Source organism: Mustela putorius, unplaced genomic scaffold (genome assembly GCF_011764305.1).
Source record: "Mustela putorius furo isolate JIRA1106 unplaced genomic scaffold, ASM1176430v1.1 tig00003869_pilon_pilon_pilon, whole genome shotgun sequence".
Classification (NCBI taxonomy): domain Eukaryota; kingdom Metazoa; phylum Chordata; class Mammalia; order Carnivora; family Mustelidae; genus Mustela; species Mustela putorius.
In genome coordinates this window covers 11,147,050-11,174,668 of record NW_025422021.1, presented here as the reverse complement: position 1 = coordinate 11,174,668, position 27,619 = coordinate 11,147,050, and the positions used below count along the sequence as shown (strand labels likewise).

The window sequence follows — 27,619 nt, the reverse complement described above, 5'->3', positions numbered from 1 at the left end:
TACCATAGCTTCAGCTGCATGCATATGAGCTGATGGCTTTGGAAACGCATCCAACATGCAGCCTAGGAAAGGAAACCGCCCTGCCCCCCGTCATTGCCTCAGAAGTGATAGCCCCATATTCCTGCTCACTATGCAGGTTGCTCTTCTAGTTCTTAAAAACTTAGCTCCCCATTTATTCCTTTTCATAAACTTTTCTTGAAGCCAACTGAAGCATTTCCTTCCACTATGCACCATTTCCTAACTACCCCTCAAGGTAGGTCTCATTATTTGTCCCCACCCTCATGCCCTCAACCCTTCTAGTACCCTCTTCGCACTTTTGCTGAACAAGCTTGCAGACATCCTCACCCCATGGGGTGTTCCAAGCAGAACACACTTGCTGACCGCGGCATCTCCAGTTCAGACATTCCTGCTTCATCCCCTTGCCACCTGTTCTGAGCAGATGGGAGGCTGCCATGGCAGAGGCTGGCGCTAAAATGCCACTCGTGCACTTTGCAAACCAAATAGCTTATATGTGCAGGAGTGGGGGGTTTTATTGTTGAGGTACAATAACAAAACAGGCTGTTTCCTACAGTTGTTTTTATTCATAAATTTCTTCCAGTCAGCCTAGGTGGTTGGGATAGATGATTGGGAACAGGTGTATCTCAAGCTCCAGTCTCCAGTGAGCACGTGGGAGCTGTGTGATGTGGGAGGGTGGCAGGAAGGGGACTACAGCTCATCTAATTCCCTGCAGTCCAACCTGGGCTTTGAGCCCATGTCTTTGTAATCACCCAGCCACATGGGTCGTTGCCCAGTTTTCTTTTAAGAAATAGTTTGGTCTCATGCATCCTTATTGGAGAGCTTAACAGGGGCCCATTAGAACATCAAGAAATACAGAAATAATAGTGACGGGAATTTATACCAAGACTTCACAGTATGGTACTTCACAGAATGGGGTCCATTCTCAAGCGAGTAGGATAGTGCAAATTTTGTTTTTCTTTTATAGGTCTTCAAACTTCTCCCATAGTTTTCACTATCGTGTTCTAAACGTCAAGGTCCCTTGGGTATTTAACCAAAAAACCTTTCAGCTTTTGGAAGAACCAGAAAATGCCTATACCCTAAAACTACTTCCCTTTGCTTCTGCTCTAGGTGGACACTCTGGAGGTGATACGACATCCCGAAGAAACCACCAACATGAAGAGGCAGACCATGGCTTCTTACTTCCGGGTACGGAGTCCTTTTGATCTCTATTCTACCTGTTTCCAAAAAGGACTGCCATCCCTTCCTGTGAGAGGCCCAGAGATGATGGAATTAGTGAAATAAGAGCAAAGTACAAGAGTTAGTTAAGAAAGGTGGGAGTGTGGGGAGAGAAAAATTAAAGTGGAGAGCCCACCTCTACGTATACCTTTTCTGATTTCAGAAAGATAAAATGAAATCCCATGTGTCTACAGACGGGACACTCTCTGTCACTGGCACAGAGCCCGTCCATTCAGTGTGCTGATTCTGTTAGTATTTGAGCTGCTCCTTAGCCTTAAAGCTACTGGAATCCACCGCTTTTCCAGCATATTTACTGAAAAATAAAGTTAATAAAATTCCAGAAGGTGGCTTATTAAGTTCATATCCTGAGGGAATCTGTCTTTGTTTTAACTTTATTTTCCTAGTTCAAATTGACCCATTGCCAGACACAGTTATTTCCCATCTCTGCTGCCCCAATTCTTGATATTTCATCTAGTAAAATGACTCCTTTGAGTAAAATTGTGCCTAGAAGGGCTCTGTTAAATGCATATTATATAGGAAAGGTAAGACACAGACACTTTTTACCAATTCACACAGATTTGTTTATCTTCAAATTATAAAGCAGTAGGGTTGGAAGCCCCTTAGAGTTCATGTCCCACTGGGAACTAAGGTTTAGGCAGCTTTGTGGTGGAGATGCTATTGGGCCAAAGACAGAATTACTGATCTCAGGTTGTAGGGTGGAGTTGGGATAGGAAGGGACTCAGCAGGGATGGGAGTTGAGTGATCGTGAGCTGGAGTTGCTGAAGCAGGCTGGAGGACAGGACCTGGGAGCCAGCACCATGGGGGAAGTCTCCATGGAAAGCTAGCAGGTTCAATTAGCATCCAAAGCCACAAAATCTGACCTCATCAGCTGTATACTTCAGAAGTAGACTGAAATTGGGCCCAGAGGGTGTGAAGTGGGCCCAGAGACCTTTGAGTCCAGCACTCCACCTTCATGCTAATTCTTGCTACAGCTTCTCTGACAGGTAGATATTTAGATCCTATTTCATCACTCTAATGGCCGGACATTTCTAATTGCCATATATTTCTTACCTTGAGACCTCCCCTAGTCCTGTCCACTTTAGTGGCTGTATCCTCCTAGTGTCTTGGGGGACAGGGTGTGTGTGTGTACGTGTGTGCATGTGTATGTCCCTGTTCTGGGAGATTTGGAGACTTTGAGCAGCCCTGTGGGATCAACTTCAAGATCCTAGAGGCCCTCTCTCAGATGAAGCCACCTTTGCCTTATGATTTTTCAGAAATATATCCATGACAATCAGTTTGGTGTCCCCCAGAAGTTAATTCCAAGAAAGAGAATATAGTGGCAAGCTAGGTAATAATACCATTTTGGATCAGTGGAGATGTGATTATGAAATAAAGGGACTGATTTCCTGTGTAGCTGCAATTGCCCCTGAAGGTGTGTCCACAGAGAAGCTCCAAAAGCAGCTGCCTCTTATGAGAAGCTGAGACAGTCCCACACAGTAGTGCTTCTCCATGCGCCCTCTTTCTGTGGGAGCCCCCTGCCAGCCACTTGATGGATGTTAGGTGACCTTCACAATAGTCTCCTTTTCTTCAATTTTTCTTGTTTTCTTTGTCCTTTTTCTCTCTTTCTTGTTTCCCTTCTGCTTTATTACCAGTGGTATCCGTAGGATTTGCTTAGACTTTCTGGTGGTTCTTAGGCTGAAGAAGAAACTGACCCCTTTCCTAAAAGCTAGACCTTTTACATTACAGATACAGTTTATGGAATACTGTGTTAGCATACCACATGAGCTGGTTCTGCGATGGCATTACAGGGTAACCTAAGCATGTTCTTCGACAGCTAAGCTTCTGCCACATAGGGATATTGCTTGGCACTTGGTGATATTTATTTATATTTTAAAGATTTATCTATTTGTTTTCTTTATTTTTAAAAAATTTATTTATTTGTTAGAGAAAAAGCATGAGCTGGGGGGAGGGACAGAGGGAGAGAGGGAGAGAGAGAGAGAATCTCAAGCAGACTCCATGCTGAGTGAGGATCCTGCTGCAGGGCTCAGTCCTATGACCCAGAGTTCATGGCCTGAGTCGACATTAACAGTTGGATGCTTAACTGATGGAGCCACCTAAATGCCCCTCATCTGTTCATTTTCAGAGAGAGAGAGTGTGAGTGTGAGCATGCGAGCAGGGGGGAGGGTCAGAGGTAGAGAATCTCGGGTGCCTGGCTGAGCAGGGAGCCTGACACAGGGCTCAGTCCCACCACCCCAAAATCATGACCTGAGCTGAAATCAAGAGTCAGACGCTCAAATCAACTAAGCCACCCAGGTGCCCTGGCCCTAGGTGATGTTTCAAGAATGCTTTTGAATTCACAGACAGCTATAAGTACTTCACAGAACCTATATTATCACCCCCTATAGCTGGTTTCTTTTTCTGCCTTATAAAGGCCTGTGAGTTGTTTACAAGCCCACAAACTGCTCTAGAGGGCCCTGTGGGCCTGTGCCGTAATTATCCATTATGTTTGTGGTAACCTCATTTCCTGTGTATTTTTCCCCCTGGTAGTATTCTCTGATGGATCTGCTCTCCAAAATGGTGATCGGACAGCCCCACTTTGTGCGCTGCATTAAACCCAATGATGACCGAGAGGCCCTGAAGTTCTCCCGAGAGAGTGTGCTGGCCCAGCTCCGCTCCACAGGGATCCTGGAGACAGTCAGCATCCGCAGGCAGGGCTATTCCCATCGCATCCTCTTTGCAGAGTTTGTGAAAAGGTCAGGCCAGCATCTTGGGAAATGCATTCTGTTAAATATAGCTGTCCTGTGGCTATCCCTATCCCCTGGGACTGCTCCTCCTGCTTGTTTGCCTCCTAACATGTAACCGGCTAGTTACCAGCTACCATTTACTTGCTGAAATGTTGCATTTTTATTGTGCTCCATCTAAATTGTTGTGCTCTGGAAGACAGGGTAAGCACACTTCTGACCACTTTTTAAAAAATAAAAACATCCATAGATATTTATATATTACATATATCCTTAGGTTTCAGAGCCTCCAGATATTTAACTGACATGTTGAAAGGGTTCCTTCTTAAGTGGGTCAAGATTCTAGTGGATGTGAAATACACCCAAGCAGCCGATCCTCTCTTAGGCTAAAACAATGTTATGGTGTCATAGGATAGTTAACATTTATATAGCACCTAGAATGTCCTAGATGTATAATCTCATTTGATCCATAGAAAAATGCTGTAAGCTATGATCTGTTATTATTCCCATTTTACAGATGAGGAAATTTTGAGGCACAGAAAGAAATGTAAGTGACTTTTCCAAGCTAGTAGGTGGTAGAGCAGAAATTTGAACCCGGGCGGTCTTCAGCATCCACATTTAATCTCCTCGGTCCATTGCATTCATTCAATGTTTATTGAAATGTTTTGGAGTTTTTTAGACCCAGAAATTGACTTTATCTATTAGTGAAAACCTGTTCTTGTCTATACAAGGCCATAGGGATGGATTCTGTGTCATGTGATTACGAGTAGGAGTTTTACAAAACTTTCTGTGAGGAAATAGAGGGCAACAATAACAAAAAGCCACCAGTGAGATACACTGCTGTCTGAAGACACCAGAGAGGAAAATTAAAACCCATTTTAAAATTTGCACCCCATTAGCCATCTCTAGTTTCTTTTTACCTCTTTTGTGAAACTTGTGCCCAAGGTCATTTTTCCAACTTTTTCTCCAGGAAGAATGGATTCTAATAGGTATCTTGCTTCATCGAGGCTTCAAAATACCACTACATTCCATGGAGAAGAAAGGGCAAAGAAATTTCCTTGCAGTTAGAGTTTTCCAATTAAAAATAACAAAATGGCTTTTTAAAAAAGAAGTGTCTTTGAGCTCCTTTTTCCTCTTAAACTTGGAGGTAGAAGGAGAAAAAAAGAGACTGTTTTAGCACATGAATGTGACTAGTCAAGTATTTTTAGCCACTAAGTGTGGAATACATAAAAATATTTAAGAAAACAGGTCAAATGCTAAACAGATTGGCACTTCTTTGTTCGTAATCAGAAAGCCATTAGGCAAGTATGAACAAGAATTTCAAAATGTCAGTAAATCTGAAGGTATCAAAGATTTCTGAGCCAGGAAGTTAATTGGTATTTTGATCCTTTTGAGCAATTTCACAACAAAATAGATGAGTTAGCAGTTTTCTTCCTTGATGTTTATTCAACAAATAGGTGCGCCTCTTATCTTCCTGTTTGGGAATGCTGTTTTGTAAACTCTTAGCGGAAATAAGCAGACAAAACAATCAAAGGCAGGGAACAGAGTCATTTAGGTTTATTGGGTAGAGGTAAATAAAAGGTAAAGCCTTTTACGTTATTCTTTACCTTTTTGTACTTTCTGGCATTTGGGACAGAATCCAGAAAGACAGTGTTTAGGGGATTATGTTATTGGGTTCCAGAATGGGGAAGTATTGCCCAAGTTACCCAAATCTGCCACTTGGCCAAACCTAAAATACTTTCTCACCCCATCGTCTTTGAATTTTTTGGCAAAATCACTTGGAAGTGCCCTTTCTGTTTTCTATTCATGGAGCCTTGGGGGAGAGAGGTTGTTCCCAACACCTTCTCATCAGTGGGACCAGGTGGGTTGGAAGTTTTTATTTATTCTCATACAGGTATGGAAGAAGTCACCTGGCAGCAATGGGCAGGTAGCTGAAGCCTCCTGAAGTTGTACTGTTCAGGGACATCACAGAAAATGACTGAATGTTCATTGGCTTCATGGTCACTGGTCAGAAGCATGGTCAACAGAAGGTCTTTGCTGGGGCAAACACATAGAATAGCATGTGTTGGGATGTGTTCTGGCAAATGTCTGTAAGTTAGGACTGCACTTTCAGTTCAGAGTCTTACCATTTGTTTATTAAACTATTGCAGTGAAGAGTGCAACTTAGTAATGAGATCAGGGTTCTAATCTACTTTTGGATGTAGTGTTTGGCACATTACTTGACATTCTGTAAAAAATATTTCCTTGTCTGCATGAGAAGGCAGGATTACAAAGAACCCATATTCTGAAGAGTTTCAGGGATCACATGTAGATTCCTTGGCCTAACTTGGTTTCTGAGTCTTCCAGAAAGACCACTCACCCCCAGTCAAGCTCACAGGCAGGAGAACAATATGTCCCAGGTCCCAATTCATAACAGTTGCTAAATCAATGTGTTAAACAGAATGACCTTTACTCCCCTGACCCAGGACATCACAGTTTTGTACCGCATGATAAAGGGAATTTCCACCTTAGAAAGATTACTTGTCTTACATTTGAAATTTTTTATACTGTGATCATAGGACTATTTGAGATCTCCCTAATGTACACAACACCTTAAATTTTCTTTAAGATCGTCCCTTTCAATAGTTTACTATTTCTCATTATTCTCTTCCTGTGTTTTCCCTTTGTAATTAAAATGAAATCACTAAAGTATTGTAAACTTGTAGAATTTCCTGGCAGTGGCAGAAAAAGTATACAATTACATAGTAGAGTTTGGGTCTAAATGTGTGGCTTAATGGAATAGATACTGGTTTTTCATAATCATTGAGGGTGGGGGGTGATCCTCTCAGCAGCTGCATAAACAAACCTACATTATTTCCAACAAGTCATGCTGTTATTCAAAGTATTTCTTATTTGGACTTTCCTTCAGAAAAAAGCACACAATTATTTTATTGGACTTCTGCGAACACCCAGTTTGACCACCTTTTTTATTAGACTTGATTCTGAATTAATCTTAGCTCTTTTTGAAAATTAACACATGTACATGACAAAAATTTACCAACTTGGAGGCTTTTATTTATTTTTTTAGGATTTTATTATTTGAGAGAGGGCACATCCACGTGTGCAAGAGAAAGAGAGCACAGAGGGAGAAGTAGACTCAGAGAGCCTGACATGGGACTAGATCCCAGGACCCTGGGATCATGTCCTGAGCCGAAGGCAGATGCTTAACTGACTGAGCCACCCAGATGCCCCAACTTCGAGGCTTTTAAGTGGAAGTTCAGATATAGATTCTATAAATGAGTCCTAAATATTTATGGCAAAGAGAGCATGTAATGTCCCAAGGAGCTGGAGAATGAGTGATTTTTAAGAGGAACCACAATTATTAGGACTTTTTTGTTGGTTTGGGTATGACCTTTTTGTGAATGAGTTACCTGATTTTATAACCACCTTCCAAGTAGTAGCAGAATTTCTAGCAGCTACAGAGAAGACTTATGAATGCCAAGGATTATGGACACAAGAGTTGCCTCTGAACATTTGTGAAGAATCAAAGTGCCCTTGTGAGAACTGTCTCATAAAAAGTCATTTATACAACTCTGCCTTTACGTATGTATCCATATCTTGAATAGAATGCCTGGCACAGAGTAGGTGCTCAAAAAATGTGGATCGAATGATTCTAAACCCAATGATGCTGAAGGCAAGAATGTGCCTCATCTGTGTTCTTAGCACCTTGTATGGAACTTGCCATATAGGTAGGTTCTCATTAGACATTTTCTCTTGATAACATGGAGGCTGTATTCACGGCCAGGAGCTAAGAAGTCCTGTAGGTGACATGTATGTCTACCTCCTGGTTTCATCCTGGGACCACTCTGGAAAAACCCTGAAGGAGTACAAAGTTAAGGGTCAAAGTCCAAATATGAAAGACTTGAAAATCAAGGTCAACTTTAAAAATGTCTGGTTGGGGGGCGCCTGGGTGGCTCAGTGGGTTAAAGCCCCTGCCTTCGACTCAGGTCATGATCTCAGGGTCCGGGGATTGAGCCCCACATCGGGCTCTCTGCTCCGCAAGGAGCCTGCTTCCTCCTCTCTCTCTGCCTTTCTCTCTGCCTCCTTGTGATCTCTCTGTCAAATAAATAAAATACTGAAAAAAAAAAAAAAGTCTGGATGTCTAGACACACTCCAGAACTTCCACCAGCAAGAATACCTGGGTCTCAAAGGATTGCTCTAGAATCCAAGAAAGTGAATTCTTTAGCTCTGGAGATGCCCTCAGTAAGGAGTCTTGTGTGTCCTTTTCCTTATAGTATAAATAAATAAAAGCGGTAAAGAAAAAAATGACAAGAATAAAGTACCTTTATGGAGGGCATGAATTACAAAAGAGCATATGACACAGAACATCCTAAACATTTATTCTCTCCTTTTTACTACTCCCTGCTGTACCTTTCAGAATACTAAGGGTAGTCTCCCAACTGAATTTGGGAGAGCCTCCAAATAGGTCTTTCTAACTCCAATCTGTTTTTTTTTTTTAAAGATTTTATTTATTTATTTGACAGATCACAAGTAGGCAGAGAGGCAGGCAGAGAGTGAGAGAGGAGGAAACAGGCTCCCCGCTAAGCAGAGAGCCCGATGTGGGGCTCTATCCCAGGACCCTGGGATCATGACCTGAGCCGAAGGCAGAGGCTTTAACCCACTGAGCCACCCAGGCGCCCCCTAACTCCAATCTGTTTACTAGCCATTCCTTACACTGCCACTAGTTATGTTTCTAAAAATGTAATCCTGTCATTCTTGTGAATGAAATTCTGTGCCTGCTCCTCACTGCCTACAGGATAACATCCAAAGCCTTCAGCTCAGTAGGTAAGGCAGGTGTTTCTCAGTAGGTAAGCTCCAGCCAACCATTCTCATTTTTCCCCACTGTTCTCTCTCTCACACCCTAGACTGCTGTCAGTCTAACCATGGACCCTCCAGGCCATGCACAGTGTTGGCCTTTATACCTCTTTACGCCTTCTCCCCACCTCCCAATCTCTAGCCCAGTCCCCTTCCCTCTGAAGCTGGCCCAGGCTCCACAGAGCTGGCAGGTCCTGCATCCTCTGGCCCACATCTGGATGTTGATGTCTCTGTATTAGAACATGTACTTTCATTTTTATCCAAACATGTCTGTCTAGCCCACTAGACTTTAAACTTCTGTGGGCATGGAGTGGACTTCACTCATTTTTTTTTTTTTTTTTTTGCTTCTTGCATCTTGCCTGGTATAATGTGTGCTCCATGGTGTATGTTTTGCGTTTCCCAAATGAGGGAATGTATCAGTCAGGAATGCATCTGATTGTGAATAACAAACATTTTTAGTGCTTGAACCAGGGTTTCTCATTCTCAACATGCTGACATTTTGGACCAGATAATTCTTTGTTGTGGAAGGCTATGCCTATGCCTAGAAGAATGTATAATGTACCAGTAACATCTCTGGCTCCTACCTATTAAGATGCCAATCACCTCTTCACCACCCCCAAGTCATGACAATAAAAAACTGTCTCCAGATATTGCCAAACATCCCCCAGGAACCTAATTTCTCAAATTTAAAACCAGTAGCAAATAGGTTTATTTGTTAGTTTCCCACAAAAAAACAAAAAACAAAAAACAAAAAAAGAGGTAAGCTATTTTTCATATTAGTTCAGCTGTTCACTGATGTCACCAGGAACCTGAATATACCTTCTGACCTTCATTCATTCCTTTTTACCATCTTTATTATGTGGGTTGGCTTATAGTCTCATGGTCACAATGGGGCTGCTGTCTCTCCAGTCATCATGTCTATAGTCAAAGAAAGAAAGGGGCAAGAGGAATGACTAAGCCAGCTATATTTGTCCCACCCTTTATTAGGAAAGAAAACATTTTCCCAGAAGCCATTTCATATCTCACTGGCCTGAACAGATTCATGTAATCATTCCTAGCTACAGAGAAGGGCTTAGAAAGTAGGACAGAGGCCTAGGGCTGGGAACATTGTCACCCAAAAGATAGAAACTACTATTCTTTTAGCCAGGAAGAAGTGGGAATAGAAATGAGAGACACATTAATTATGCTTATCACAGAAAAGAAATCCCATGTTTATTAATTGAATGAGGGAATAAGTAAATAAGAGGCTGAATGAATTTGAATAAATACTTTCTGTTCCCCGTGACCCACTCATTTTTCATTCTTTGCTCCCTAGCTTCTTGCTCAACATGGTAGCTTAAGAACTAGCAATAGGTTCAGAAGTGCCTAAGTAAAAATAGGCAAGAGACTAAGAACCCCTTGATTCCATTGCTATAGAAAGGTGTGTTTGCAATTTTAAGCCTGCAACAAATTCTTTTACCTCTTGCAAAATGAACTGAATATCATCAGTTATCACTGTGAAAACTCCACCTGAAGACAGGGTCCCTGAAATTCCCTTACAGAGAGCCAAGGTTAGCACTGGCTCATAGGACAGGAAATGAGAGGTAAAATCAACGCACAAAAGAATCCAGACATCTCAAGAAGGGCTGAAATCCTGAAATCCCAAGTTTCAATTTTCAACTAACAAAGCTTCTACTTTTTTCTCTGAGTATTAAGCAGTGATTAGAAAGGCACAAATCCTCCAAGAGCTAGGATGGTGATACCATGCCTTGTCTCTTACAGGATATTCCTGGATTTCTTTTGTTTTTACCTGTAGCTACACAGGTGAGAGCCTGACATCAAATAGATCTTAGTGTGCCATTCAGATAAACTAGTAGATTTGCAGCAAAGTGGAAAGAATCCTTGCAATTCCTTGCAAATTGATTTGCATCGTAGTGAAGGACACATTATGAGAATACCTAAGGAAGATAATGGACAGCTTCAACATTGCGAGTAAGCATGTCGCATAGTCATGTGAACGGTCACTGCATTTATCTTCTAAGGGTAGCAGTGGAGTGGTGGCATTCTCTGGGAGGGGTCTCTAACAGCTGCTGCCCTTGTATACTGTCTTTCCTGCCCATTATTCTGTGTTTGAGAGAATGAATCAGCCACCCCGCCCCAACTACAGGTGAGACCTTGGATGACTTCTCTCTCTTAATTCTTACATTTACCATTTTTATAATCTTGGTTAGTGTACTAAATTTTAAAAAAATCAAATGAAGAAAACTTTAAAAGCTCCTTTTACAATATTACTGATAGACTCTAACAAGTAGCCCAGTCCAACTTTCCATTTCAGAGATGAGGAGGCTGAGGTCGGAGAGGAGAAGCAGCTTTCCCAAGGTCCCACCTCTAAGAGGTTGGCAGTATCAGTCTCTGTGACCACCTCTCTCTATTCTTAGGGGACAGAATGGGCTCTTATTGGCCTTGCCTGGGCTGTGGGTTCTTCCCACCTTGCCTAAGGCTGTGGATGATTCAAAATCCCAAAACCCATTCTTTTAAGGTCCTGTCTTTCTCATGGAGCCCACATTGTTGACAGCTGTCTTTCACTATTCGAGTAGCGGAAAAATCATTTCTGTAGTTGATAGCTCTGCAAATTCAGCCTGAAATTTGTAGTGGTGACTTGAGAAGTTGAGACAAGAGGTAATATCAGTCAGACTCTTCTCCAGAGGCTCTGTGAAGAGGCTGTAATGATAATAACAAGCTGTCTTTCCTTATTTTTCTAATGCCTGCACTGTGGGCAGACTCATGAAATAATCCATTCATAGGAAACAACCCAGGAGGACGTAGAAACACAGCAGGCAATGGCTCTGCTATGGCAGCAGTGCAGGAAGAAATAGCAAAGGAAGCAAAGAAGAAAGATGTTATGGAGTCTTAGTATCCATGTTGTTGAGAAGACCACCACTCTGGACCTTTGGATTGGCTGCCTGGCTTACTCTGTGAAAATCAGTTGCTGAATTAAAACTCTATGTCCCTACTTGGAGGTTTCTTTAAAAAATCGAGTGGGACTGAGTTATGTTAAGTAGTGATAATGATGAAGCAGCAAAAACAAATAAGAATAAGGAAAATAATGAGTGGAAAGGAGAGAAGGTGGAAGAGGAGAAAGGAGAATGTGAGGAAACCTCACACGGAGATGGCAGATGAGCAGGACATCTCTCTCCAGCCCCAGCTACAGACCTGGCTCCTCAACCAAGGCAATGGCCTTCACAGCCTAGAATTCCTGGCCCTGGAATTCCCCAACACGGTGCCCTAGGAAACCATTGCCCAGTCCATCAGCTGACCCACGGTTGAACTTGTGCTCATTTGAACAAGTTCTGTTCAGTTGACAGTAAATATCTGCCCACCCCTGAGTACCATGGTTTAGGGATGACTCAAAGGAAAGATTGCTAGCCACTCTTTTATATACATTTGGGAAAACATCTTTGCCAAAGAAAGGGATGAAGATAGGAGAGAGGGGTATTTATGAACTACCTACTGATGGTAGGCTTCATGTTAGTGCTTTCAGACATCATCTCACTTAGGGGCACCTGGATGGCACAGTCAGTTAAGTGCCCGACCTTGATTTCGGCTCATGTCATGATCTTCGAGTCCTGAGATCACACCCTGCATCAGAATCCATGCTCGGCAGGGAGTCTGCTTGGGATTCTCCCTCTCCCTCTGTCCTTCACCCCTCTCTTACTCACTCACTCTCTAAAATAAATAAAACTTGCTTATAAAAAAAATACTGATAATATCCCCCCAAATACATGAAATTATTTCAGTTTCACAGATGAGGAAAATGGCTCAAAATCACACATAATGTGTTGTATAGTCAGGATATGAAATAAGAGTCTACCTGATTCCAAAGCCCATCTTCAAAATATTTAAATGAGACCATTGAACATAACCCAAATATTCACTGTGAAATCAGTCTATAGAATTCAATTGCAAAAATAGTAATGGGGGCACCTGGGTGGCTCAGTGGGTTGAGCTGCTGCCTTCGGCTCAGGTCATGATCTCACGTACCGGGATCGAGTCCCGCGTCGGGCTCTCTGCTCAGCGGGGAGCCTGCTTCCTCCTCTCTCTCTCTCTGCATGCCTCTCTGCCTACTTGTGATCTCTCTCTGTCAAATAAATAAATAAAATCTTAAAAAAAAATAGTAATGTAAATATGTAATGTAAATATGTAAAATAGACTGATCGGTTTAAAGTTTAACTTTCTATTACAAATTTGTGAATAAACTCAGCCTCAGTCTTGAATTCCCACTTTATTTTATTTTTTTTCCTTTAGAAAGCCTCCCATTTAAAGCTTATGTGGAGGCAGCAACAGCATCAGAAACATTTATTAAGCACCTATTGTGTGTGCTAAGTGCTGCAGTAATACTGAATTAGAAGGAATTTACAGTCTCAGGGCTTCCACAATCTAAGAGCACAGATCAACGTGGCTTCTTATCCCAAGGCCTAAATTTAAGAGTCTTCCTAAGAATATAATGGCTTTTTTTTTTCTTTTTGTAGCAGATGGTGGCCAGCTGTTCTGTCTTTACTGAAGGCCAAACATGAAGGGAAAAAATTAAAATAAAGGGGCTTATGGTAAATATAAGAAAGAACTTAAAAACTAAATCTGGATTTTCATACACACTAAAGGGAAATGGGCAATTGGGGGTAATTATCAAATTATCCAAGCCAGAATAGCTCAGTTTCCTCCATTATCGACCTAAGAGAAAATTATTTATATGGGTTGAATTGTTCAGATAATTGTCCTGTATTTTGGATATCTGAGTAGACAGTCTGGGTGGTCACTAATGTTGATTGAGGGTCCCTCAAGGATTATTTTTAAATAGGAAAAGGGTTGATACTTTTGCTGCCTGATTGGGGATGTATCCACTTAGATGCAAGTGATAGTAACCAAATTAATAGATAGATGATTCTTTGACCAGGATAGAGGCATATTGTATTTTAAAATTTTAAAAATCTACTTAATGTTTGAAACTAACTTTTAATTACAAAAATAACGTGTGACTACCTTTTCCTGTAAAATTTTTAAATATTACATGTAAGACTAACATCTTTCTTTGTGCATCACAAATTGTATTTCCCAGGATCCTACTTGCATGATGGCACTTCCCTATGTAGTTAACTGTTACTCTTTTGGTAGTGTTAGCCTTTCAGAATACACACATACATGCATACACACACATAGGGGGAAGAAAGAGATCAAGCAAGGGAAAAAAATACGCTACATGTTTAGTTTAACTCAAATCACGTATTTTATACCATTTGGTAACTTCCTTTTCTATTTAGCAATACGTATTAGAGATAAAACTATGTTGTTCTATAGCTCCAATGCATTCCTTTTTAACTCTGTCTTTAAAGTTGGTAATATTCATGTAGCCATTCTTCTGTTAGAGGAAATTGACATTGTGTCCAGTTTTTTGCCATCAATGCTCAAACAATCTTACATATTGAACACGTGTGAGAATTTCTTTAGGGTAGATTTTGCAACTAATTGACCTTTCAGGGGAAAGTGATGTGCTCCAGAAAGTCATTTGGTCCTGACAAAGAAAAGATCATGAAGAGACTTGGGAGCCAGTTTCTTTCCTCAGATGGATTGTGTCATTTTAGGCAAGTCACTCTGTACCTCGGGGTTCTGTTTGTCTAATAAGTCAGTGGTTCTTCAGCCTTCCCATACATGAGAATCTCCTGAGGCCTTCTTAAAACACAGACTGCTGAGCCCTACCTGCAGAATTTTTTGTATAATTTTTATCTAACATAGGTAACTCTTAGTTCTTGCTCTTCTCTCTCTCTCCTCTTCTCTTCTAGGAGTATGGGTAGTCATTAGGAGAACATAGAGAAAGGAAATTCATTGTATGTATTGTCTATTGTCGGAGGACTTCTATGAAAACAAAAGGAAAATTCAACCTCACTAATAATTAAGGAAATGCACATTAAAACCACACTTAAATTTATCATTTGATACTTACTTTGGCAATAACCAGTAAGACAGATAATTCCTTGGATTGGCATGGGATAGAGAGCAACAAGACTTTGAGGCTCTTTTGGTGAGGTATTTATGTCTGATCACTTTGGAAGCAGCTTGGCTTTTTTAGTAAGCTCCGACATGAACATTATACTAACCAGTGTTTCCACTTTAGAGGTTATTAAGTAGAAAAGTGGCCATGTTTCTGAACCTCTGGATCTTTTAAGATTGCTTGGTAGCAGTGGGTCTACCTAAGTGTGATGACTTCCTGCCTCAACCTGCCCCTGGGTTTGTGCTCCTTTGGGTCAAATGTCTACAGTCTAGATTTTTGTACTTCTTTCTTCCTCTTGTTAAAAGATAATTTCCAGAAGGGTAGCATCATGAGTCACATATGGACGTAAAGATGGATGTGTTTAAAGAATATATTTTATTTATATGATATGAGGGAATCAAGCAGATATTATCATTGGTTCAAAGGAAAATTTAAAACTGCATAAGCAGTTAATTAAATTTAATTTAAGAGAATGTTGAGGTGAATTGGAAATGGAGATGAAACTGGATTTTCCACAGAGGGAAGTAAAAATCATCACGGGACTAGATAGGGTATACATAGCTATCAATTACCTACAATTTACAGAGTTGCAAATTAGCTCAAAGAAGATGAACAGGGCTAGAATCTGATTACCCAGAAGGGTGTGCTAAAGATGGTGTATGCAGTTTTCCACCTAAGTACCAATGCCTTACTGACACACTAGTTAAAATAGAATATTGTTTGGATCACCACACGTGTCAAGGAGCACTTGACAGCTGGTGTTCAGATGTAGGAAATCAACACTTCACCAAAGTCAGAAGCCCAATATTCCAGATTGCTATAGACACAAGTTCTAATGAGCTGAAAAGTGCTCGAGTATCAAAGGTCCTTGTTAGAAAGTCAAAGACACGACCAAGGATATAGTAAGAGATAAGAGTGGACGCAGGTTAGATGAATGTAAAGAAGCCTGAACGTGGAGTTAAAAGACATGGGCAAACCTCAGGCCTCCACTTACTAATTTGTGATCTTGAGCCAATTCCTCCTCTCTGGCTTTCTCTTTTTTACAAAACAAGAATTTTGTTGGTGACTCTTAAGTTCCTTTCAGGATCTGAATGTTTTTTTGAGGAGCAAGCCAGTCCCTTCCACAGATGGCCCTGTGGGAATGCCTAGGCATGAGGAGTTTTGACAGAGGGCAGGGCACATCTGTTTGTGAACATGAGGAAGAACAGCTTGATGGGGCAGGGGTGTCCTAGATTCCCAGTGTGCAGGGAAGAAACCCCAGCATCTATGGGAAACTTGAAAAGTACAGTGACAAAGCGAGAAGAAATGTTAGAGAGGAAGGAGGTTACTAAAGAACAGCCTATACCATTATAGGAAATGTATTACCAAGGTTGGCTCTATCTCCACTCAGTGGGGGAACCAGTACTGCATTAGTCAGGGTTCTCCAGAGAAATACAATCAATAGGGTGTGTGTGTGTGTGTGTGTGTATGTGTGTGTGTGTGTGTGTGTGTGTATACACTGAGAGAAATTATAAATGATAATTATTTTTAAAATTTAAGTTCCCAATTTGTTGTTTTTATATATAGAAATACAGTAATTTCTGTATATTGATTTTTATCCTACAACTTTGCTAAACTCACTTACTAGAACTTATTAGTTCCCATACGGGTTGTTTTTTGTTTCGTTTTGTTTTGTAGATACCATTGAATTTTCTACATAGACAATTGTGTCATCTTTGATTTAAGACAATTCTATTCATTTTTAATACAGACACCTTTTCTTTCTTTCTGTGGTCCCCTTGCAGTGCTAGCACAATGTGGTACAATGCAGAAGTTGCAAGTATGGACATCCTTGCCTTTTTTCCTAATCATTGGGGAATAAGTGTTCAGTCATTCACCATTAACTCTTTTAGTTTTTCATAGACTTGTTAACATTAGGTTGAGGAGGTTCTCTTGTATCAATCTGGTTTTTTTTTTTTTTTTAAGATTTTATTTATTATCTGACAGAGACACAGAAAGAGGGAACACAAGCAGGGAGAGTGGTGGGAGAGGGAGAAGGAGGCTTCCCGCTGAGCAGAGAACCCGATGCTGGACTTGATTTCAGGTCCCTGGGATCATGACCTGAGCTGAAGGCAGATGCTTAATGACTGAGCTGCCCAGACACCCTCAACGAACTGCTTTTAGTTTAATTCATCAAACTGCTTCAGGAAATAGATGTGGAATAGATCTTACCAAAAAGACCCCTCTTGCTGAGAGATCTTTTTTTCTTGGTTCCTGTCAGTTTTGCCCTTATATTGATGCACATAGGAGCTCAACCAAAGTGCTTCTTTAACCATGGTACCTGCCAGAATTCAGAACTACTCCATGGAGGGAATCCATTAGACTTATCTGACATGATTACTACAGACATTTCACTTACATGTTTCTTCAGTACTTTTTGAAACCTTCATTTCTTTGCAATATTGTTACCCATCTCTTTCTGAACTAAGCCAAATGTGAATATTATCATCATAATAAATTAAGAGATTTGGTTGAGGGATCAGAAATCAAAGTTAAGCTCTAATATTTATGTTAGTTCAGAATTCATTCTTGCCTACTTAGAAATTAAAAATTGCTGGGAGCCATCTAGAGATGCCTGATAAACAAGTAGAAATCCGTGATTGGAGAGCTGGAACATATCTTGCGTTCCTCTTGTATCTTGCACAGGACGGGTCATTCATTAGATTCTCTTTAAATACTTCATTGTCAATAGTATCGAGCCTGGGCTAATTAAAGCTAGGGGAGCTCATGTTATAAATGTGCCTAACAGAAAGAATATAGGAATTCCTGGTTTTACCTCTGACTTTTATACTTTAAGCTATCTGTACTTCAGCTTTCCCAAAACATTCACACATAGAGATTTGCCATCCATTCCCACCATCCCGGTGTGCTCCAGAACACAGTCTTTTTACTTCAGCAGGAGTCAGGTCAGAGAAGCCTGACTGAAACAACAGTCCTGGAGAAACTGAGGCTGAAGAATCTGTGCCAATGCCATGAACAGCCCAGATAGGCCTAAGCCGGACTTGCAGTTGTCCCTCCACCCCCTACCTCCAGTAGGCATCTTCTGTGAACAGGTTCCTGGGCTTGGTCAAATGTTCTAGCATGGTCCTGGCTGCCATTCAGGGGATCTGTGAGAGCACTATCCCTTCTCCCTGACCAATGGAAACAGACTCCAAGCCTTGAAAACATTCCCAGGATCTCCGAATGCAAACATTTCTGGCAAACTCAGCATTATATCCTAACCTATAAAACAGTCTTATGGCACAAAGATAAAGTGAAATGACTGAAGTGCTAATCAAGTATGTTCAGTTTTCCAGAAACTGAAAGATAGGGAATATTTGGCAAGAAGAGGAGTCATATTTTGTATTTAGGTGATTTTTTTGAAAAGTAAAAGCAGCTCTACATTTAAAAGTACAATAATTCTAAAATAACAGATCAGCCTTGTCTGAGGAATGGCAGGAAAAGCCTTTGACACGGAAATTAGGTTTATTTTTAAACTTCCAAGGGGTTGAATTTAATTATAGATGGCAGCAAAGAGCAGAGAATAGATCCTTGAAAGTTTTTTAAAGGAAAACTAAGGTAAGGTGTTTGTTCTATAAGGGTAATCTATTCCACTGTGTGTGTGTGTGTGTGCATGTGTGTGTGTGTGTGTGTGTGTGTTTGTGTGTATTTTAACAGGGAGAATAAAGAATAAAAAAAAAAAGGAGGGGGGAAACCCTTTTTGCGGTGGTCTTTCAATCTATACAGAAAGTATGGAAATTCATTAAAATGAGTAATTTAGGAAAACAGATGTGGTTTTGGTGATTGTATCAAAAAACATACCTACTCCTGGGGTGCCTGGGTAGCTCAGTCAGTTAAGCATTTGACTCTTGGTTTCAGCTCTGGTCAAGATCTCAGGGTCCTGAGATTGAGCTCCACATTGGGCTCCATGCTCAGTGTGGAGTCTGCTTGTCCCTCTCCCTCTACTCCCCATCCTCTGTCCCCCATTCTCCCCCTACCTCTGGAATAAATAAAATCTTTATGAAAAAATATACCAGGCACCTGGGTGGCTCAGTCAGTTAAGCATCTGCCTTCAGCTTGGGTCATGATCCCAAGGTTTTGGGATGGAGTCCCCCATTGGGCTCCCTGCTCACAGTGGGGTAGAGGGGGGATCTCCTCCCTACTTGTGTTCTCTTTCTCTTCTCAAATAAATAAATAAAATCTTAAAAAAAAATACAAAACAAGACAAAAAACCCATACCTACTCTATACCTTGAAATCGACATGTAGCTCAGCATACTGATTCAGTGGTATTAGACCATGATCACTTTTGCTATCTATAGATTCCTCTAGAGGGGACTTTTCAGAGCAGAGTCAAAATTTATACAATGGGATTACAAATTATTTTATAACAATGCTAACACATAAAATGATAACTTTCACTAGAAGGGCTGTCTAAATTTAAGTTTTCTTAAAGGATTTTGATACTTTGATTTTGCAGGAGATACCAAATATTCATTGAACATGAATTATAAAGCAATATTAAAAGGGAAATACCCATAACAGAAAATATAAAAGTAAGAGCCAAGTTAATAAGCATAAATTGTATACCTTTCACTACCTAGTATGCTAATATTGGTGCTCAAGAAATATTTGCTATTAAAAAAACAAGGCATGACAGTGGGTCCAGAGAATATCTACTATACAGAATCAAATGATAACTAAAAATGTTTTATTTTACTCTTTTATTTCGTAGGTATTATTACTTGGCATTCAAAGCACATGAAATGCCTCTTGCTAGCAAAGAGAGCTGTGTTGCTATCTTGGAAAAATCCAGATTAGATCACTGGGTGCTGGGAAAAACAAAGGTAGTTCTTTCTTTTTTATTCAAATTGTCACCTGTGATGCTCTACAGTGTACCTTTGTCTCTTGTCAGTGATATGAATGGCTTTGTAAATTGTGTGGCTTAGCAGACAACACCCCAACCTGACGCTGATCTTTGCTGGTCTTGGGTCAGGAGTCCTCCGACCTCTGGACAAGAGGAGGAGGGTTTGTTTCCTGTTCTGCATGTAGTTTGAGAGAGCCACTTAGCATTTCTAGAATGAGAACTTGGATTCTTTTAAAAATGTCCTTTTTAAATGTTGCTTATTCCAGCAACTCATGGAAATACACAAATCTCACTAATGACAATAATGAGTATCTTTTACAGTTTTGTCCATTTTTCATTAGACTCATGTTGTGTTTTTTACTGTGCACCCTGGTTAGTTGTCTCATTGTGTGTAGCTTTTCATTTGGGGAACATCCCATCCGTGTCCCAGATTTTTACGATCTGTTCTGAATTGCCGTACAAAGCCAATCTTAACCTGTGTGTGGATAGCAACACGGTTGTTCCTCAGCAGGAATTACATCACTGTGGGTCATTTAGGTCGTTTTCCTTCTGAACGTCCATTGTTGGCCACGGATCAGTTCTATTGGTTAGTGCCTCCATCAAAGGCTGTGGAGATAGTAGAAATCAAACTGAGAAAACAGAACTCCTGGCAGATATAAGCAGACTTGGAGAGTATTTGGGATCTCCTCAATCCCATTAACCTCATCATCTATTTATATCAATAATCAAGAATTGGCTGAACCTTAGAAGGGGTATTGTGTTTGCTCCCAAGAAGTCAGTAATGTTAGCACAAAAGAAATCGCTGTAAACTTTATTTAGATAATGGTTTTAAGATTTTTACTAAGAATACTCTGCAGTAGACTAAATTTCTGTTTGGGAGCCCATATATAATGCTAAAACTAATATCTCATTTCAGGTTTTTCTCAAATACTATCATGTCGAGCAGTTAAATTTGCTGCTGCGAGAAGTCATAGGCAGAGTGGTTGTGCTGCAGGCGTATGCCAAGGGGTGGCTTGGAGCCAGGAGATACAAAAGAATCAGAGAGAAGAGAGAGAAGGGGGCCATTGCCATCCAGTCAGGTAAATAGTCCTGAATCTTGGCATTTCATCAACTACTATGGCCACTCACATGTTGCTTTTCTCAGTGGCTTCTTCTCTTTTTTCTACCCTTCCTTCCCTTCTTCCTTCCTTTCTTCCTTGCTCTAGCAAATATTTATCGAGTGCCTATCACAGGCCCTATGGTAGATGCTGGGAATATAGCCATGAGCAAGAAAACCTCAGTCCCTCTGACCTCCACATGAGCAAACAAGCCATCACAACACACTGTGGTCAGTGGCTTGGTAGAAGTAGCGTGAAGTGAGCAGAGGGAAAACCCAAAGCACACAGACCTGTGCCCCTTCTCCCAGATGACTGATGTAATATACATTTCAGGCCCATCACCAAGTTCTCAGCATCAAAATTATTATAATGCCCTTTCCCAATGGCTTTCTAGTACAGACAGAGCTTATAAACCAAGGGAATAAATTACCAGGCTCTCTCATATGCGCAGCCCATTCAGTGTTTCTCTGTTCATGTGTGTGTCATTTGTGTTACAAACAGCATCTGAGCTTCTGTGCTATTGATGAATGGTTAGGAAAGCATCAAATCTTGAACATAGTGGACAATTTCCTTCATACTCTCATAACCCAGTCTCCCGTTGTCCACTCTGGACTTCATGACCGCACTCAGCAATTGGAAAGCTGTGATGCTAATGGGAGGGACAGAAAGATAAGGTGGTCATGCCCCTGGTGGACAGCTTAAGGCCCCAGTCCTCTGTGTATAGGACTCAGCACACCCCCAGAGATTTCTTCTCTCCTCCTCATCCATTTCCTTGCCTTATGCCTTACTGTTGCATAGTTTCTTCTCCCGAAGCACAGTTCTTGGGCCATGGTTCAACTTCCCAAATGCAGGTGTTGTGCTACTAATTATTCCCTTTGACCCCCTTCTTATTTATTTGCTTATTTATTTATTTATCTAACAGCACAAGCAGGAGGAGTGGGAGGGAGAGGGAGAAGCAGACTGTCTGCTAAGCAGGGAGTCCAATGCGGGGCTTAATCCCAGGATACTGGGATCATGACCTAAGCCAAAGGCACATAGTTTACCTACTGAGCCACCCCAGGCTCTGACTCTGTTCTTCATTTTTCACTCCTTCAAATTTCATGTTCATACCTTCCTTCCAAACAAGAACAATCGAACTGGTCAGGATATTCCATTCTTTCCTACCATCCCAACAAACCACCCTTCTCCCAAGTCCTGAACACAGAGCTTTCTCCAGGGATTAGAATGACAGGGAACTGCCTCACCTGGGATAGAGGTCCCCAGTGATTCGTAAGTTGCATCCAGAGTGTTCTGGAAACTCACTGCCAGAACAAAAATAACTCCTTCTCAGAAGCATCTTGGAGGTCCAGCCAAGAGTACAGAGAGGCCCCTTTTCTCCATCATTGCTCACGTTTCGCTGCTGATTTTGTTCAGTGAGAAAGCAAGAGGGAGTACAAGAGGGGTAATAGATTGGAGGGAAAACAGCTTATATCAATTCACTGGCACATTCTTAAATTAATGTCATTCCTAGCACATGGTTTTATATTTTTAGCCTGGAGAGGATATGATGCTCGGAAGAAATTTAAGAAAATAAGCAACAGAAGGAGTGAGTCTGTGGTTCCTATTCAAGCAGGTAATTAAAACATCATTTTCATAGCATCCACTTGAAAATATTCTGTGATTGAGTTCATACAATTTTAGAAAGCTGAGAGGTGAATAATTCAGGAGCCCTGGAATTGGAGTTGTGAGTTCTAGTGGGGGTTCTGGGGCTTGTTCTAATACACCCCGGGTGTGATGTTGATAAGGCTGACAGTGTGCATTTGCTGCTTGCCATCCTTGTGTAAGGAGCCTCTCAGTAAGTGCTCTAATATCCCTGAGTTTATAGAGAGGGCAACTGCGGCACAGAGAAGCATAGTAGCTTGTCCACAGTCACACAGCTGGTCAGTAGCAGACTCAGCATCTGAACACAGGCAAGTCAGATAAAGTCAACTTCGTATCCTGCCAACGGAAAAAAGCCCTTTCCTTTTTGTCACACCTCCGTTATAGCTGTGAAATGGAGAGTGCAGGCCCAAGTCTGGTTAAGTCTAGAAGGTTGGAATTCTCCGATTATGCGCAGCACTCATCGTTCAGCATCAGAGAGATAAGAATTGCTCCGGGACTTTCCATGCAAATGGGATTCCCCACACACCAACCTGTATGTGGCTAAGGTGGTCCTCTGGGCCCCATGGAGTTGAGCTGGGCTCAGCTTGGGCCTGGCTGCCTGAGTGCTTCAAGGTCTGGTCCTGCCTCACCCGACCTGTTCCTGGTTCCTCGGTGACTCTGCTCTTCTGTAAATGGCAGTATCTATGGTGCCTGCCAGCCTGGGTTCCTGTCATCATTGGAAGCTGGATATGCCCAAGTGAGGCCCTGGGAAGAAGTGGTCCCCAGAGCATGCCTGGAGCTCAGAGAGTCCAGAGTGCAGAAACAGAGTGAAAGAGCATTTGCCAGTCCATTGACTCTGCAAGCCTGAAGACGGGTAGGGTTCCAGAAACTGCTGCTTTGAAGCAAACTCTCAAATAAAACAGCTGCAGCCTTTTTGAGGCAGTCCCTGCCCAGAACCTGGCTCCAGGAACACTTCTCAAAACTCTCTTCTGGCCACTGTAGAGACCTGACATCTTCATTCAGGACCAAAATATTTGGAAGGAAGGGATGTCATTGAGATGCAAATGTGTACGTTTTAACACCATCTCCTAGGAATTCTAAGCTCTACAACTTCAAAGAGTTCAATGGAAGAAGGATCCACTTCTGGTTGCAGCTTAAGAAAGAGTACTCAAGGTGCATTTGATCCTTCCTTGCCCACCTCCACACATCACACCACACGGCGCACGCACACGCATGCACACACCCCTCTCCCCACAGTCTCCTGGACTGATTTCTGATCTTGCATTTTGGCCCAAAGCCCAACATATGTTTTAAAACATAAACTTTTGGTTATATATTGTTGATCCACTGAGTCCAGTATATAGGATTATAAATCACCTTTTCCCTCTCTGGAAATGATCTTTAAAGGATTCCTTGTTTGCACTCTGTTGTTGCCAAGTGAGAGCTGCATGAAAACAGAGACAGGTTTCCTTCGTCATCAGCCGTGATGGCATCTTTTTGGTAGAGCACCTTTGCGGTAGGTACCATGGAAAGATAATCTTGCTTTGTGAAACTGGAGAGAACACATGTCTTCAAGGAGCTTTTTTTTTTTTTTAAGCTTTGCAAGTACCTCCTCCCTCCCTCTTCTTTTTAGTCCAGCAGCTTGTGTTCCCACTTATCAAGTGGCATAGGGAACTTCCATTAACCGAGTCCACAGGGGCTTGGGCGGAGAGGAGGACATTGAGGGTGGGACTAATGCCACCCCTCCCTCTTGGAAGTAGTGTGGCAGCCAGAGCAAAAGCAGACAGTCTCTTTGCTCTTCAGCCCAACACCACAGATGTGAGTTGAGGTGCTGGTATTGTGCTAGCAGAAAAGATGCCTGGATAGGGTAACAGCATTTGCAATTTTATGGGCAGTTTACTTTCGCGTGAGAATGTTTTCCTTATCTTTATATTGGAAAGCATGGTTCTGTTGATCTAAAAAGCAAAGCAGTTCATTCCAACTTCTCTGTTTGGGTGGGGGTGTTGGGGGGTTTTCTTCCCAGAGCATAATCTTCTCATTACAAGCTCTTCTTCCCACTACTAGGATGTTTCTGAGTAGAACAAGCCCCAGACCCAGCAGTTCCCTTACTTGGGAACCCTACAGGAAGTGGCTTAAGGAGGTTATCCTAGTAGGACTGTTTCTGATTGTTTTCAAAACTTACTCTTTCATTTATTTTTTTTTTTTTCCAACAAATCATTTCACTTGAAATTTAGATTCTATGGAATGCATTTCTTTGTATTTCAAGTTCTGGCCCATTGCCTTTCTTTTTCTTTAGTGGTGTTGCTAAGATATGTTATATATTTTTAAAAGAGCGGCCCTTGAAATTTAGGAAGCATTTGGCCTACATGTTGCTACAGAGCAGTGCATATGGAAATTTGTTTTCCTTTCATCTCCTTCCCAATAAAAGCAGCCGCACAGCTTATCCCTTTAGCTTCCTCAGAACTTCCTTTCAGAATTCCCGATCTATTACAGCACGTTCACATACCAGAAACAAGATGCCTTTTCATGCTGTCAACCTTTTTCATCTGAAATGTAAATTAATTCTTGCTGGTTTGCCTTGACAGAGATCAAAGTCAGGGTATTAACCTTCCTGGGCTTTCTCCGGGAATCTGTCCCCAGGACTGGGCTACGGCTGTTAAGAGGCCAGTGTCCCTGTTATAGGGCCCTCCTCCAGGCAGCCCTCCATGGAGATCCACCATTTCAAAGGTGCAGAGTCCTTTAGTAACTGATCTCATCATTACTTTAAACTAGGTGAGAAATGATCTGCCTGGTTAATTCCTGAAATAGAGAGGGAAGGAGTTACACACACACACATACATACACACACACACAGGCCTGTTCATTTTAATTGTGGGCCCTTCACTCAGATTCCTGGAGCTTGTTTAAGTTGTTTTGACAGCGAGTGATCTCGGTTTGATAGAGGGAGGGACAGGGCTCCAGATTGGAAACCTCTCCCCTTGCTCAGTGGGTCATTTCTTGCCTGTCAGTCTTTGAGGTAGGCCACATTTGCATTTTCAAAATAAACAGATGCCTTTCAAATACATGAGCTGGTGGTCTAGAGATCTCTATGGGCCCAAACAGTTCACCAGCCAGTGATCAAATGCTGGAAGAGAAAACAAATGAAAAAAAATACCCTAGGTAACTACGCATCCATTTCCTATGTGTATAACATTGTACCAGCAATAAAGGGCCTCTGAGATGTGAGGAATCTCCGGGAGAGAAAGCTAGGGATCCCAAGCAAAAGCCTAGTTTATCGGCAAAAAACTTTTTTTTTCTTTGCCAGGGGAACAGCTTTGAATGTCATTTGGGTGAGAAATGACATGTTTTGTATGTTTTTATTATTTGTTAATGCTAAAAATAGGCTCTTGCCAAAGGAAAACATACTCTTTTAAACACCAAAGAATTTTAAATTTCATATCTTTTTAATTAGAAAGATAAGATGACACATACTAGTTTTCAGATAGATGGGATATTCTAAGTAAAAAGTAAGTTATATGTCATTCCCTTTTAATGAACTCTTTGCTATCACAAACTGGATATAACTAGATTTATTCAAATAAAAGTGCATCTATTCCTTAATAAATACTATCAAAACACATAACCTGCAGGGAATTTTTAAAAGGTCTACAGTATCTCATTCTTTAAGTTTTTGAAAGCATTGTCTTGAAAACTGCTCCCCTAATTCAAGATCTGTTCTTTAAATGAGAGCAAAGTGGTAGGCTTCCCCATCTCAGAGGGAAAATGCCTCAAGTAGGTGACAGTGGAGCCTTAGGGGCTGGGACCAGAATTTCAGAGTGTCTCCAGGAAGGAGTAGCCTCTTCCAGTCCCCCTTTCCCATTCTCTCCAGATGCCTGGGTGCAGGAAGAGCCCATTGGTTTACAGCACATTGTCATCTAATTGCTTCAGTGCAGTGGAAAATGTTTCCCCTCTCTGTCCTCCATCAACGTCCCACTTACCCCCCCCCTTGGCCTTTCTAACAACCCAGATAAGCGATGGCCATTTCTCTTTCCAATGCCTTTTGAGGAGAGTGCTTTCTGGAGCCTCAGCCATGACTGTGCTAAGACTTAGGCTTCCTTGAGCCTGTGAACAGGCATTTAAACCAGATTCAGCTGGAACTGCCGGGCACGTCATGTGACACTGGGCAATGAGAGTTACTTTAAATGCTGGTTCCAGAGGGGAAAGCAAGCATCATGCCCAGAGAGGTTCCAGCACACTCGGATACAATTTCAGATGGGAACCTATCAGAGGCTATTTAAACTTCTTTTAGAAACATGACCCTACTTCATAACAAAACCAGATTTTTGTGTTTAAAACTGCCTGAGCTTGGGGCACCTGGGTGGCTCAGTCAGTTAAGCATCTGCCTTCAGCTAGGTTATGATCCCAGGGCCCATGGATTGAGCCCCGCATTTGGCTCCCTGCTGAGCAGGAAGCCTGTCTCCCCAGTCCTCCCCAGTCATGCTAGGTTTTCTCACTCATGCTCTCTGTCGCTATCTTTGTCTCTCTCTCTCACTCAAATAAATAAATCTTTTTTTGTTTTGTTTTTTTAAACTGCCTGAACTTTTAAATCTGTTTTAGGTAAAGCCTCATTCGGGTCTTTTCTAACTTCAAAAGGTTGGTTCCTTTAGCACTGTTAGTGAGTTGGCACTGAATGGGTGGTTGCAGTCATTTCCTGGAACTAGATTTCCAGAAGTATCTCTAGGTTTGCAGGACAGCTATATTTTAAATTTGGAAATGTCTCTCTTCATTCAATATTTTTTTAGTATCTACTGTATGCTGAAGTGACCATGGTGAGGATGGGATTTAATTTGGGGCATCAGATTTCCCATCTCCAATACAGAGGGCGATGAAGCATGCTCTTCCTCAGAGAGATGCTGTTTGTATAAATCAGGTACTCTGTGTAATGTCAACACATACTGGGAGGGAGTTCTAGAAAATTCTAGTATAATACAAAGAGTCAAAATCATTCTAAAATATGGCTGAGGATATACAGTGAAATAACCCATGTTTCTTGAAGATGAAGATGATTGCAGAAGATAGTTTTCATTCTGACAAAGCTGTGCATAAGCAGATTGTTGATTGTAAGCCAAACAGTAGAGGAAGGTCAAGTGAATGTACCATTGAAGGCAAAGGTCCACTTTGAATTAATA

At 41.5% G+C, this 27,619-nt stretch overlaps 1 protein-coding gene across 1 annotated transcript in view; it reads left to right on the top strand.

Moving 5' to 3' along the window:
* MYO3B (myosin IIIB) overlaps window positions 1-27,619 on the top strand; it is a 186,356-nt gene that overhangs the window by 25,591 nt on the left and 133,146 nt on the right. Inside the window, exons 3-7 of the mRNA XM_045066728.1 lie at window positions 1,126-1,203; window positions 3,781-3,986; window positions 19,603-19,714; window positions 20,651-20,813; window positions 22,363-22,443. Of these exons, the coding sequence (XP_044922663.1) occupies window positions 1,171-1,203; window positions 3,781-3,986; window positions 19,603-19,714; window positions 20,651-20,813; window positions 22,363-22,443 (595 nt within the window). The 5' untranslated portion in view covers window positions 1,126-1,170. The remainder of the gene's footprint in view (window positions 1-1,125; window positions 1,204-3,780; window positions 3,987-19,602; window positions 19,715-20,650; window positions 20,814-22,362; window positions 22,444-27,619) is intronic.